Here is a 15,503-nt window from a genome sequence, read left to right on the forward strand (position 1 = left end):
TATTATGTATGAGGAAGACTATTTTTATTTGAGTGTTTCACTGGAAAGGGGATGATGCACCACCTCAATGGATCCTCTCCACTGAATCCTTGACAAACCCCTCAATCAAAGCTCAATGGATTCCTTGATTGACTCTCTTGATAGACCCTGAATCAACTCTTTGAGGAACTCGATTGGCCCTCAATTGATTCTCAATGGACCCTGAATTTACCCCTTCAGTTAACCTTTGATGAACTCCTGAACTAATTCTTGATTGATCTCTCAACTGACCTTGTCAATTGGCCCTCGATGGACCCCTCAATTGATGGATCTCTCAGTTGACCTTCGGTGGACCCCTCAATTGGCCATGAATCAACCCCTCAATGGACCCTTCAATTGGCCCTCAACTGATTCTTAATTGACCCCTCAATGGACCTTGAGATGACCCTGCAGTTGACCTTTGCTTGCCCTCAATGGAGCCTTTGATTGGCCCTCAATAGATTCTTGATGGACCCTGATTCAATGTTTCGATTGACCCTGAATAAACTCCTCCACTGGCTTTTGATTGATCCTCAGTCAACCTTGACTTTCTCCGCTAACCTTCCCAACTGACCCTCTATTAGCCCCTCGATTGATTCTCAATTGACTCTCTCAATTGGCCCTCAATTAACCCTTCAATTGTCCTCAGATTAACCCTCGATTGTCCCCTTAATCGACCCTCTCGATTGTCCTCAGATCAACCCTTAAATGGCCCCCTTGACAGACGCCGTCTGGAAGACCCTGAGGGGAGGTCAAGGCACTTAGAGGAGGGTCATAAAGTGCCTGGAAAGTGGGAAGCGCTTCTTGAAAAACACCGAACTCTGTGGAGCACCGCTGCCTTTGTCCTGGTCCCTCTTGTGGGAGGAAGAATATATCAGTCGGATGGAAGCCTCAGGTCGTCTTTGTTGTCTGGATGCGTTCATAGAAGAGCAGGTAGGCGCTGGAGGCCAGGACTTCCTGCAAGGAGCTCCTCCGCACAACGTCATCCGAGGCCCAGAGCCAGCGGGGGGAGGCTGGTGAGCGACGGAAGGTCACAAAGTGCCCTGAGTGCATGTCCCCGTGGTGCACCACCACTGCCATCAAGCGGTAGGCGCAGGATCCGGAGCTGCAGGACAAGAGAGGGGAAGATGATGGGAATTGGAATCCCCTATGCAAGTCCCCTTGATGGACCCCTCCGTTGATTCCCAATTGACCCTCAATCAACCTCTTGGCTGACTTTCTCGATTGGCCTCTCAATTGACCCAAAATCAGCCCCTCAATTGACTCCTCAGTTTATTTATTTATTCACTGTATTTAAACACCGCCCTTCTCAACCCCATAGGGGACTCAAGACGGCTTACATATATTGACCTTTGATTGACCTTCAGTTTCCCTAAATGGACTTCTCAATTGACCCTGTAGCAACCCCTCGATTGACCTTTGATGCCCTTGATTGACCTCTCAATTGACCCTGAATCAACCTCTCAACTGATTTCAATTGACCACTCAATTGACCCAGAATCAATCCCTCAGTGGAACCTTCAGCTGACCTTCAACCAACCCCTTGGTGGACCCCTAAACTGGCCCTCGATTAACTTCTCAATTGGCCCCTTGAAGGACCCCTCAGTTGACCTTCAATTGCCTTTGATGAACTCAACTGATTTTCGATGGACCCTCAATTGACCCCTTGATTGATCCTCGATGGAACCCGCAATTGACCCTGAATCAACCCCTTGATGGATCCCCTCCATTGACCTTGGATTGCCCTTGATGGAGTCCTCAATTTATTCTCGATGGACCCCCCATTGACCCCTTGATTGATTCTTGATGGACCCCTTAATTGACTCTCAATCAACCTCTCAACTGACCTCCTCAATTGACCTTCGATTGACCAAGAATCAACCCCTCGATGGACCTCTCAATTGACACCAAATCAACCCATCAATTAGCCTTCAACTGACCTTCGATTGCCCTCAAAGGGCCCCTCGAGAGAGAGCCCCTCGATTGACCCTCAATCAACTTAATGAGCCCCTCCATTGATCTTTGATGGCCCTCAATGGACCCCTCAGTTGACCTTCGATGGCCCTCGATCTATCCCTCAATTGATCTTCAATTAACCTCTTGAATGACCTTCTCAACTTGACCCTTAATCAACCCCTTGACTGGCCCTCCCTTGACCTTCGATTGGCCTCAGTGGGCCCCTTGATTGACCCCTCGATTGACCCCGAATCAAATCCTCAATTGACCCTTTGATTGATCATCTTGATTGGTCTTGAATCAACCTCTCGACTGACCGTCTCGATTGGCCCTCATTTGACCCTCGATTGACCATGAATCAACCTCTGGATGAACTCACCTGCGGTCAGGGAGGGCGGGGCAGGCACCATTGGCCAAAGCAGTTTTGCCATCTGATGGCGGATCAGCATCTGCACAGAGAGTTAGAATATTAGTATTATTATTAGTAGTAGTAGTAGTAATAACCTAAATTCTAGAATTCTATTATAATAATTACTAATAATAATACCATTTATTTAATATAATTAATATTATATTAATTCTTATATTCTATTACTTAATATTAGTATTAATTCAATAATATTTAGCAATGTTTAATAATAAGATGCAACAATAATATTCAAGAATAATATCCAATAATATAATTCAACCATAATATTTAATAATATTTATTAATATAATTCAATAATAATAATATCTAATAGTATTTAATACTATTCAACAGTAATAATGATTAAATATGATGGTTGGCCCTGATGATGGTCTCCTACCTGTCCGGGAGGGGCTGTGTCGGAAGGGGCATAGGGCCAGGGTCTCCCCAAAGAGGACGCGTTCTCGGCGTTTGAGAGCTTGGCCACACCGCCCAGACCAGCTCAGCCGCTGCAAGTGCAGGCACAGGCACTGAGGCAGCTGCAAAGCATAATCATTTCATCATCATAGTTAATAATGCCAATAGCCAATAATATTTAATAATTCAACAATAGTCAACATTTAACACTATTCAATATTTAATAATATTAAACAATATTTAATAATTTAATATTTAATATTTCAATAACATTTAAATTTAATAATATTTAATACTACATGTAACAATATAATTCAATAATATTTAATATTTAATAGTAATATTCAATATTCTAATTCAATATTTGATAATTATTAATATTATAAATATTAATATGTAATAATAATATTTAATAGTAATATTGTGTAATAATATAATTCAATAATATTTCATAGTATAATTCAACAATACTATTTAATAATAATGTGATCCTTTAAAAAACAGCCTTGCTTGCCTTGCCCAGCCTCAGCTGCTTCACAAAAGTGCTGCGCCCACCTTCCGCCCTCCCTGGTGTTCCAACCTGCAAGAAATAATAACAACAACAATAATAATACATTTTAAAAAAGGAAAAAAACCACCAAATAATAATATCAATAGAATATTTTATAATCATAAAATTTTAAAATACAGAATAATAATAATAAATTTAAAAGTGGAGAGCCCACAGAATAATCATTGCAATAATAAGTATTGATAATATCAATATAATAACAAAGATTGTTGTTCTCATTATCTGGTTGTCTGACTATTGGTTTCCTTCCTTGTTTGGTGACAAGGTTGGGTTTCCCATCCTTCAGAAGTTGATGCGCTATCTGATCTGCCTTTATGTTGGCATGGGTATTAGTTTGTGAGGGATCATTGCTCAACCGTCTTAGCAGCTTCCAGGCCTTCTGACTGCTCCTATGTGGACTTTATCCACTGTTCTTTCTTGGCTTCAGAGATGGAAGACAACTCTGCGCTACCTGAAGAATTTGCTCACTAATCTTGTCTGGATTCAATTTCAATTTGTTTGCTCCCATCCAGACCGACACGGCTGCCAAGCACCAGTTCAAGACCTGAACAGCTTCCTTAGTAGCAGGTGGAAAGGAGTGATAGAGTTGTATGTTGTCTGCATACAGGTGACATCGAATTCAAAAACTCCAGATTATTTCTCCCAGCGGTTTCATGTAGATGTTAAACAATATGGGGGGCAATATTGAGCCCTGCGGGACCCCACAGGACAATGGCTGTGGGGCCGAGCAGGTGTCCCCCAATACCTTCTGGGAACAACCCTCCAGGAAGGACTGAAGCCACTGCAGAACAGTACCTCCAAGGCCCATCCCTGCGAGGCGCCCCAGAAGGATACCGTGGTCTACGGTATTAAGGCCGCTGAGAGGTCCAGCAGAACCAACAGGGACACATTCCTCCTGTCCAGTTCCCGGCGTAGATCATCCACTAAGACGACCATGACTGTTTCAGTTTCATGTCCCGGCCTAGAGCCAGACTGCGCCGGATCCAGATAGTCCGTTCCTTCCAAGAGCTCCTAGAGTCGTGAGGCCACCACAACTCCATGATTTTGTCCAAGAAGGGGAAATCGGAAACTGGCCGAAAGTTGATTAATTGAGTGGGATCCAGTGATTTTTTTTCAACAGCAGTTTTATAACAGCTCCCTTTAAGCTGCTGGAAATGTGTCTTCCTGTAGGGAGGCATTCACCACCACCTTCACCCACTCTGCCAAACCCCCTCTGGCTTCCTTTATCAGCCAGGATGGGCAGGGGTCTAGGATGCATGTGCTTGCCCTCACTTCTCCAAGGATCTTGTTCACATCCTCAAGCTCCACGAATTGAAATGAATCCACCAAAACCAGACAAGCAGGTGCTCATGTTACATCCTCAGAGACTGCTGTTAACATTGTGTCCAAGCCAGAATGGATCAGAGCAACTTTGTCTGCAAAGAACCGAGCAAACGCTTCACAGCAAGCCGCCAAGTTGTCAGGAATGCCATCTTGGGAGATGGGATTTAACAATCCTCTGACTATTTGAAACAGTTCTGCTATTTTAATAAATTAAAAATCCACATAATAACAACTATAATAATGAATTGTTACTTTATAATGCAAAACAACCGACATCATTATCATCATATTAATATCTGATAACGGTTAATTTTTTAAAAGTAAACGTGATTATAGAAAAATATAAATATAAAATATATTATTGTTATATTATTCAAAGCTATTAATAATATTAATAATGATAACAGTTTATAATAAACATTTGAAACACGCTTAAATTACATTATTTTAATTAACTTAAAAATCAAAAACCTAGGTAATAATAATAATAATAATAATAATAAGCAAGAGACCTTGTTGCAGGAGTCACACTCGACGCCTTGGACCGACTCGGAGGAGACAAAGTGGCGGAGGCACTGCTCCAGCGTCACGGGTCCTCCCTGCAGTAATTTTATAACATAACAATGACAACAATAATAATAATTAATAATGTTGTATATTAATAATATATTATATTTAATACATAATACAATATTTTGTTGGCAGAAGCTGGGGATAATAGCGGGAGCTCACACCACTCCCCGGATTCAAACCTGCGACCTTTCAATCAGCAAGTTCAGCAGCTCAGTGGTTCAACCCACAGCACCACCGGTGGCTCCTAACACTTCGAAAACATGCAAATATGAGTAGATCAATAGGTACCGCTCCAGCGGAAAGGTAACGGCGCTCCATGCAGTCATGCTGGCCAAATGACCTTGGAAGTATCTACAGACAACAGCAGCTCTTCGGTTTAGAAATGGAGATGAGCACCAACCCCCAGAGTCAGACTCAACTAGACTTAATGTCAGGGGGAAACCTTTTAACCAATACAATATTAAATAATAATAATTTAATATTGTATAATAATATATGTAATAATATATAGTAAACAATATAATACTGTATAAGAATGATATTTTATTATAATAATATATATAATACATAATACAATATTTTTATATATAAAATTTCAGCCTGCGTATGTTTGTGCTTGCAAAACTCGAAAAGTAATCCGTCAATGGACTTGACATTTTGACACAACGTTGCATTTCAATACACACATTTTTATAGTTAAATGAAATTTTGACACAATGGTGTATTTGAATACACATGTATATTAGAATAAAACTAGCAGTCCAGGAATAGACAAAATGGAATCTGTGAAGTCCAAAGCAACCACTCATAGCCTAGCTTTCATTTTACCACTGCAGGATAAGAAATTAAAACTGAGCTCTAGCAACCAATCACTGCGCAGCTTTCCTTTTACCTCAGCAGTAAAAGAAATAACCCATAACAGAGCTGCTTTCTCTATACCTCAGCAGTATAAGTAATACCAACCAATCACAGAGTGGCTATCATTTCACCTCCGCAGTACAAGAAATGACAGCTGATCTGTGATTGGTTGCTATTGGAAATGCAAATAGTACAGGGGAAGTCAATGTGTTTGGGATTTTTAGTGCCGCTGGTTTCGCCGGCTATAATATGAGCAGCATTGCACCTACAAATCTAGAAACAGGAAAATCACCTTCCCATCTAAGGTGAAGACATACTACTTCCGTAAATACTACTCATTCCAACCAACATGGAGTCCAAGTACAAAGTACTTCAATTTCCAATACACCTTGCTTCGCGCAGGGGCAATCTTTGTAAGTGTGCTGTTTGAAATTAGAAAACAATTACTTCTCTCAGGGGCACTTATATGTCGCATACTCCAGAGTCAGTAAATCATCTGCTCTTTATGTTTATGCAGAAAATGGACAAACAAAAAAAATGTAGTCAGTCCACTAGTTTTACAATAAAAATGATTTCTGGTAAAAAACCTCTTTCTTTTCTTTCCATATAGACACAGCAAAGCAAGGCAGGGTATTGAATTGAATGGTGTGTTTCCTTGGTGTATCTATGTTTGCAACAATATTTTTATTTACTATCTCATTCATTTCATATCAGACTGAGCCACAGCAAAGCATAGCCAAGTTTAGCTAGTTTTGTAATATTTATTAGTAATTTAATATTGTATAATAATATATTTAATATATAATAAATAATATAATATTGTATATTTTATAATATTATATTTAATACATAATACAATATTTTGTAATGCTTAATAATTTAATAATATATAACATGTTATTATAATAATTAAAAGTAATTTATAATAATATATTTATTATCAATAATATTGAATAATAACAATAATATATTTAATATAATAATAATAAGGATTATTTAATAAAATATTATAGAAGAAGGAGAAGATGATGACAACCTGGTTATGTCTCATAAATGGAACCCTGAAAATGAGATAGAAGGCCTGATTCTTGCAGCCCAGGAGTAAGCCATCAGAACAAATGCAATTAAGGCTAGGATCGAAAAATCAGCTGATGACCCAAAATTCAGACTGTGCAAAGAAGCTGATGAAACCATGGATCATATCTTCAGCTGCTGCAAGAAAATTGCACAGACAGACTACAAACAGAGGCACAACTATGTGTTCCAAATGATTCATTGGAACTTATGTCACAAGTACCACCTGCCAGTAGTTAAGAACTGATCATAAACCTGCAAAAGTAGTGGAAAATGAACACACAAAAATACTGAGGCACTTTTGAATCCAGACTGACAAAGTTTTGGAACACAATACACCTGTCACCTGACATCAGGATTGTGGAAAAGAAAAAAAGTTTGGACTATTGATGTTGCCATACCGGGTGACAGCCGCATTGAGGAAAAACAACAGGAAAAACCTAGCCATTAACAGGACCTCAAAATCGAACTGCAAAGGTTCTGGCATAAACAGGTGGTCCCAGTGGTAATCGGCACAATGGGTAACATGTCAAAAGAGTTCAGCCGGCATTTGGAAACAATAAACATTGACAAAATAATGATCTGTCAACTGCAAAAGGCCACCTTACTTGGATCTGCGCGCAACATTAGAAAATACATCACACAGTCCTAAACGCTTGGGAAGTGTTCAACTTGTGATTTTGTGATACGAAATCCAGCATATATATCTCACTTGCTGTGTTATACTGTGTTTTTGTGTCGTAACAATAATAATAATAATAGGCTTACCCACACAGTGGCTGGGATGCTCAGGGAGAGGCTGTCAAAGGTGTCATATCTGAGTGGACTCTGGAAGGGAGAACGGAAGGAATAGAGAGACAAGTGGCTAGCCCTCTGTCGGGAGAGATCAAATAGTGCCATCTACCTCCAACCGATGTAATTATTATTATTATTATTATTATTATATACCTGATGCCTGCAGCGCTTGCAGATCATGTTGCTGGCCAACCTGCCATGGAAAGGGTGCTGCCGCCTCCAGGAAGCCTGCAGGGAGACTGCTGAAAAAACTCCAAAGGCATGGTTATTATTTTCTATTATTATTATTATTTATTAGTTTTTCTATTATTATTATTATATAATTTTATTTTATTGCTATTATCATATTACTATTGTTATTATATTATCATTTTATTATTGATATATTTTATATATTATCTATTATATTACTATTACATTTTATATTATTGCTATTATCATTTTTATTAGAATTACTTTATATTATTATATAATATTACAACATTATAATATAATATAGTGCAATGATGATAATATTGTGGTATAGTACAATATGGGAATTATGGTACTAATATTGTGCTATGCTAATAATATAATATATTGTATTTACATATAACTTGTAAGCTGTTCTGAGACCCCTTCAAGGTGACAAGGGCGACATATAAATGTTGTAACGCTCGGAAAGGAGGGGCCTTTGAAAGTCTGCCTTTGTTGTGTCATATTACAAACCAACCAAGTCAAAAGATATAGACAGACAGACAGACAGATGTTTACCTTGAGTTCTGCAAAGGATCTGCTTTGGGGGGGTTTCAGTCTCCTGCAGGGCCTGGACATCAAAGAGGGGCACCACTCGGTGGTAAGGATGGGGATCCCACTCGTCTTCCAAGGAGGCTGTCAGGACGTGGAAGAGCTCGTGGGCGTCCTAATGGAGCCATAATTCAGATTAACAGACCGCGGATAAGGAGCTTCCAACCTGGTGAGCATTGACGCTCATGCAACCAAAGTTCCAGATTAGAAGCATGGCTCATCAAAGCCTCATCAGCATATCCATGTCATTGTTTCTTCAAACATGTGACTCCTGCGTTCCCAAATTTCACAGTTCTACTACCATACTATATTATTGTTATTATATATTATTACATAATTACAACATTACAATAATATAATATAGTATAATCATAATAATATAATGATACAATTGACTACGATAATAATAATACAGTAGAGTCTCATTTATCCGAGCTCTGCTCATCCGACACTGTATTATCTGATATCCTCATGTGGCTGACTGGAAACGTTGCACCCCTTGATATGTGCTCATGAGAGCGGGTGGCTTTTTTACCCATGCACCAAAAGGTGAGAGAAGGAGGAGGAAAGCGCACCTCCAGAGGGAAGGGGAGTGAATCAAAAGAGAAAGAGGAATGGGAGGTAAAAAAGGAAGCGAGGAGGGGAAAAGGAAACTCAATGGCTCTCCTCTCTCCCTCTGCTCTTGGCACACACAGAGCCTCGCTCTCCTGCTTTGGAGAATTCTCTCCAACCCAGCCTTGTTTCCAAACTGAGGAGGGGAAAAGGGTCGTGGCTGGAAGAAAGGAAAGTGGGGAGAGAAGTCCTGTTGCCTTACCTGGCCGGGTGGGTGGGGGAACCCCCTTTTTTCTGCACACACACACACACTTTGCTCCAGATCATCCCCTCTCTCCTCCCTTTTTCTTCCCCAGCACTCTCTCTTCTTCCTCCTCCTCCCTCTTTTACCTCTGACGGCCTTGCATCAACTTGCACTTCTGGTCTTTTTCTCCTCCTCCTTCTCTTCTAAACCAAGCAAGGATACTTAGAGGCATAGAATCCTAGAAACGCAAGAGACCCCCTTCCTTAAGAGGCTATCCAGTTCAGCCCCATTCTGCTAGGCCAGAAGGCACAAGCAAGCCCTCCCAACAGAGAGCCACCCAGCTCCAGATGAGATTCTGGATACAGTAGACCAATATTAGTGCTTAGCAAACTTTGGTTTTCCAGTGTTGCCATTCCTCTATGCTCAGTATGGGATTCTAGAGACTATTATATCAGTATGTTCCCAACTCTGGTCTTCCAGGTGTCTTAGATTTCAAACATACTGTTTTGGTGCTTAATTTGTAAAACCATAATGTAATTTGACATTTCCTGTCGTAGTCAACTACGAATTGCACACATGGTATTCCTGCGCCTGCGCAGATCAAACTTCGGAACCTTCTAGAATTAAAAAATGACATTTATGACATTGCCTGGCCCCGCCCCCCCTCCCCCCTCCCCTCTCGAGTATATATAGCCCATGCGGGGCCAGGCCCCCTCAGTTCTCTTTATCCGCCCAGCGATCAACTAGAGAACCTTCTTCGTGATTGACTCGTAGGTAGATTACTGGTTTTGACTCGGACTGGCCCTCGTTTCTCTCTAACTCTCTGACCCGGACTGTACCTGACTTCTCCGCTTGTCTTTTGCCTGGCTAATTGACTCGGACTGTTCTCTGACCTTCCTCTTGCCTACTCCCAACCGGCTGTTTGACAGATCGCCCTTTTACCATTAGATGGCGACCACGTCCTTTAAGAGGTGCACTCAGTGCCCAAATACTCTCCCGGACACGGACGGACACTCGCTGTGCCTGGCCTGTCTGGGAGAGGCTCATCTTGCTCAACCATGCAAGATTTGTCAATCTTTCACTCCCCAGACCCGAAAGAACAGGGTCTCCAGATTAAAAGCAGCATTGTATGAAAGGGCCCTTCTCCCGCCAGCGCCTTCGGCCCAAACTGCCAGGCCGCCCAACTTACCAGGCTCTAAGTTGCCACAACATGGCGGACTTGCCAAAAAGAAAGTGAAGAAGGCAAAGGATGCTGCCCTCCAAGATGGCGCCCTGGCTTCTCCGGGCCTCTCGGGACCGGGCAAAAAGGCGGGAAGCGAGACAGCGCTCCACTCACCTCCAACTCGCCTCCCGCCCGTGCAGCAGCGCTGTGAGCGAGCGCCCCCTCTCGAGGCTGCGCGGCTCTCCTTCCTTCAGCCTTCGAGCTCGGCGCAGCCGCTCGGCATTGGAAGCCTGCCGCCGTCGGCGCTGTCTGGCGAAGTGGCGCTCACGCACTCGGCGTCAGCGCCTCTCGAGAGCGAGAGGCAGGCGGACCTGCCTCTGCCGATGCCTGCCCTTACCCCTCCGATGTCTGGAGACTCAGGGATGCAGGCAGGAGGAGCGGCCCCTCCCGATACCGAGGGCGCGCTTGGTGACCAGCTGCTGCCTTCGATGCCGGCGCCACTTCCGGGAGAGGGCGTGGCCTCGCCCTCAGTGCAGATGGCTGGCCCCTCCTCCTCGATCTTTGGAGAAGCGGCGCCTCAGCACACTTCCCCTCCCGCGGCATCGGCCGCTCGCGAGGGCGGGGGCGAGGAGAGAATGGTGCAGCGTCTCGAGCCGCTGCGGCGCGGCTCCCGGCGGGCGAGGCGTGCACGCTCCCCCTCGCGATCTTCCAGGGGATCCGGACGCCGTCGGCGCAGATCTCCCTCTTCGTCCTCCTCATCATCCTCCTCCTCTTCAGGAGGCTCCAGAAGGAGGCGTCGCTCGAGGTGGTCCCGATCCTCCTCACGCAGGGGACATCGGATGCCTGCTCCAGCGCCCCCATCCCTGCCCTTCCAGGGATTCTGGCAGCTATCTTCAACGGGGCAATATGTTTTTGTGCCCACAATGGGGCCTCCTCAACCACCTTTTCCGATGTCATCTACACCGGCCATGCCCCTTCCTGTGCAAAGGATCACGGCGCCGGCTGCCCCTCTCCCTCCCCAGGGGCCTTTGACTGTGATGTCCAGCAACTCTCTGCAGGGGGCGCATCCTCTGAATGTGTCATCAGGTAGGGGAGCAAACACTGTCCCTCCCTCCACTCATGACACCCCCCTTCTCCCAATGCTGTGTGAAGGGGAGCTGCAGCTCACTGATGTCCAGCCAGAGGACTTAGAGGGACAGGAACCTGGACATAGAACCGAGGACATTGACAACTACGACTCGGCCCCTGACTCCCCTGATCTTGCCCAGGCTGCGGGGGCTGCGGACGAGACGATGGACAGATCCCCTGATTTCAATAAATTTGCTTCCCTCGTTGGCAGAATGATAAAGGCTCTGGACCTGCCGGCCCCAAAGCCGTCTGAACACGTGGAGGACCCGATGTTCCCCTCGGATGAGCAGAACATCGTGTCCCCCACTGCATTGCCTCCACTCCCTTACCTACTCAAATTGGCCAGAGTGTCTGATGTAGCCCCCCCGCTGGTGGCGGCTGTTCCCAGAAGGGTAGATTCTCTATATAGAATTGATTTGTCATCCGCGAAATGGGTTTCCAATCCCCCTAGACCTAACACGGTGGTAGCTGAGGTCGCCAAAGCTAAGCGTCAGAAGGGCGCCCTGACTACCCCCCCTGATAGGGAGGGTAGAAAGGTGGACGCATTGGGAAGGAAGGCCCATCTCTCAGCGGGATTGTTCACAAGGATGTCCCATTTTGCCACTTACATGAGTGGCTATCAAAAATTTCTGTGGGAGCAGATCCTACCTTATTTGGACTCCTTGCCGCCAGATAGCCAACGCTTCCCTAAGGCCCTGCAGGAGGAAGCCATTGTGTTGGCGCGCTTCCAGAAAGATTTTGCCAAGCATTTGGCCGAGGCAGCAGGCAATCTTTTTGCCATTGCCACTTCCATCAGGAGGCATGCTTGGCTCAGGGCGGCCAATCTTTCGGAAGAGGGTAAAGCCCTTGCAGAAGACCTTCCACTACATGTGGATGGGCTTTTCAATCCCGAAACAGACGAAAAGTTGAAAAGCAAACAGGAGGTTCGCCAAGCGGCGAGCAAGTTTGGCTATTCGTGGCAGCCAAGTACCCAATCAAAACCTAGATGGCAGCAACAGCAGTCCCCGGGCTTCCGCAGAAACTACTCAAATACGTTCGCGGGCCCCTACAGGAACCGTAATTCGGGTTTCTCCAGATTCCAAACTGGTCGGAGAGCTCCCTATGGAGCCAGATCCAAATTCCAGTCTTTCCAAAACAAACCTAGAACCCAACCCGCCTCCAAGAAACGGGTTTGACACGGGAGTGGAATCTGGGGCGACTCAACCGGAGGGCAATTGCTCCTTCGTTTCGCTATCATCCTGTTTACCGGTTGAGTCCACCAGGGCACATTGCCCGCCTCTTCCATTGTTCTATGAGAGATTGGCCCCGTTTTACGATGTTTGGGCACAAATTACTTCCGATAAATGGGTTCTTTCTATTGTTAAAAATGGTTATAGGATTGAATTTGAGAGTGTACCTCCTACTGGAGAGCCCATATCCACGCCTGTTTCCCTGCCCTTGTCAGCGGAAGTCCAAGCCCTGTTAGCCAAAGGGGCCATTTCTGTTGTTAACCCTGTTATGTTCCAATACTGTTTTTTCTCACGATATTTTCTGGTGAATAAACGAAGTGGGGGCTTCCGGGCCATTATGGATCTCAGATCCCTCAATAAACATATTGTTCCAAAAAGATTTAGAATGGTCACTTTGTCTATGATCATGCCGTTGTTATTCCAGGGCGCCTGGTTCGCTACGGTTGACCTAAAAGATGCTTATTTTCATATTTCTATAGTTCCGCATCACCGTAGATTCTTGGCGTTCATGATTGGTCACCAGGCTTATTGTTACAATGCCTTGCCATTCGGACTTTCGACAGCGCCCAGGGTGTTTACTAAATGCATGTCCGTGGTCGCGGCCCACCTCCGCACCAGGGGAATAACGGTGTACCCCTATATTGATGATTGGCTGGTGGTCGCCAGCTCCCCTGAGCAGCTAGAACATCACGTTTCTACCATTTTGTCTTTGCTCCAGTCCCTGGGTCTGGTCATCAACCCGGAGAAGTCCTCTCTCGTGCCTACCAGACGGATTCAATTCATCGGGGCGCTGCTGGACTCTGTCTCCCAGAAGGCCTACCTTCCTCCAGACCGTTTCAGCAAGTTGCGAGAGTTAGTCAGACATGCTGTCGTTGCCCCCAGAATAACTGCGAAACAGATCCAGGTCTTATTGGGGCACATGGCCTCGACCACGGCTGTTACCCCCTACGCTCGGCTGAAAATGCGGCCCCTCCAGTTTTGGTTTCTCTCAGTGTTCAACCCCCTCGGGGACCACCCGTCCACCAGACTTTCCATCCCGTCCAATATCAAGCACTCCCTTGCGGAGTGGATGGACGAGTGTTGGGTTTGCCAGGGCCTCCCTTTCCAGCCTCCATCTCCTGTCAGGTCTATGACTACAGACTCGTCCCTTTCGGGGTGGGGGGCACATTCTCAAGGCCTAATCGCGCACGGGGTGTGGTCCGCAAACGAGGCCGGCATGCACATAAACGTGCTCGAGCTCCTCGCAGTGGACAGGGGTCTAAAGTCTTTCGAGAGAGTGGTGTCAGGGAAGGTCATCCAGGTACTCACCGACAACACCACGGTGATGTACTATTTGAACAAGCAAGGGGGCACTCACTCAGGACCTTTGTTAGACCTGTGTCTAGAGATATGGAATTGGTGCATCAGCAGGGGGATACACCTGGTAGTCACTCACCTCCCGGGGGTGGACAACGGTCTCGCGGATGTGCTGAGCAGGAATCCTATGGCCCACCACGAGTGGTCCCTGAACGAGGAGGTATCGTTCGATCTGTTCAGACTCTGGGGCGCACCGGAGGTGGATCTATTTGCGACTCCTCAGAACACCAAGTGCCAGCTGTTTTGCGCCCGTTGCCATCCGATACCACAGATAGGCTGCCTGGGGGATGCGTTCCTCCACCATTGGGGAGGCAGACTAGTTTATGCATTCCCCCCCTTCCCTCTGTTACTTCGGGTGGTTGCAAAAATCAGAAGGGACAACGCGCATTGCGTCCTGGTGACGCCCTGGTGGCCCCGTCAGCCCTGGTTTGCCCCCCTTCTCCAGTTATCACGGAGCAAATTTCTTCAGTTTCGTCACAGGTCGGATCTGTTGACGTCTCAAGGGGGCCAAGTGTTGTACCCCGAGGTGCATCAGCTCAGACTGACAGCGTGGCTCGTGTTGCCGAACCATTAACTGCTTTTTCTGACCTATCTGGACCGGTCCGCGCTATTATTGAGGCGGCTCATAGACCTTCTACAAAAAGATCGTATTTATACAAGTGGGCCAGGTTTAGGGTTTTTACGGCGCAAAAGGGTGTTGCGCCCGAGGAAGCTTCTATTTCATTAATACTTGATTTTTTGGTTTCTTTGTTAGATGCGGGCCTTTCAGGCTCGTCTTTGAAGTGTTATTTGGCCGCCATTTCTTGGTTTCGGCGAAAAGCGGGTCTCCCTTCGTGTTTTGGAGATCCGATGGTTAGGATTTTCCTTAGGGGTATTGCTAATACTAGGCCTTGTATAACCCCTGTTTCCCCTTCTTGGAGTTTGGAGTTGGTATTAACAGTTTTGATGAGGCCTCCCTTTGAGCCGTTAGCGACGATAGATTTATCATATCTCTCTTGGAAAGTGGCCTTTTTAGTGGCCATAACGTCGGCTCGGAGGGCCAGTGAATTGTG

At 45.3% G+C, this 15,503-nt stretch overlaps 1 protein-coding gene across 3 annotated transcripts in view; it reads right to left on the reverse strand.

Annotated features, from left to right (window-relative positions):
- Nucleotides 1–2: 2 nt before the first annotated feature.
- USP30 (ubiquitin specific peptidase 30) overlaps nt 3–15,503 on the reverse strand; it is a 29,100-nt gene continuing 13,599 nt past the window's right edge. Inside the window, exons 5-12 of one of the 3 annotated variants that reach the window (XM_067473056.1) lie at nt 8,748–8,895; nt 8,148–8,233; nt 7,968–8,027; nt 5,207–5,293; nt 3,315–3,380; nt 2,784–2,922; nt 2,354–2,423; nt 3–1,123 (exon numbers count right to left, since the gene is read on the reverse strand). In XM_067473056.1, coding sequence (XP_067329157.1) covers nt 910–1,123; nt 2,354–2,423; nt 2,784–2,922; nt 3,315–3,380; nt 5,207–5,293; nt 7,968–8,027; nt 8,148–8,233; nt 8,748–8,895 — 870 coding nt within the window. In that variant the 3' untranslated portion in view covers nt 3–909. Of the gene's footprint in view, nt 1,124–2,353; nt 2,424–2,783; nt 2,923–3,314; nt 3,381–5,206; nt 5,294–7,967; nt 8,028–8,147; nt 8,246–8,747; nt 8,896–15,503 lie in introns of all 3 variants that reach the window. The other 2 variants (XM_067473055.1, XM_067473054.1) reach the window with 2 other exon arrangements.

The sequence above is a fragment of the Anolis sagrei genome, chromosome X (genome assembly GCF_037176765.1).
Source record: "Anolis sagrei isolate rAnoSag1 chromosome X, rAnoSag1.mat, whole genome shotgun sequence".
Taxonomy (NCBI): domain Eukaryota; kingdom Metazoa; phylum Chordata; class Lepidosauria; order Squamata; family Dactyloidae; genus Anolis; species Anolis sagrei.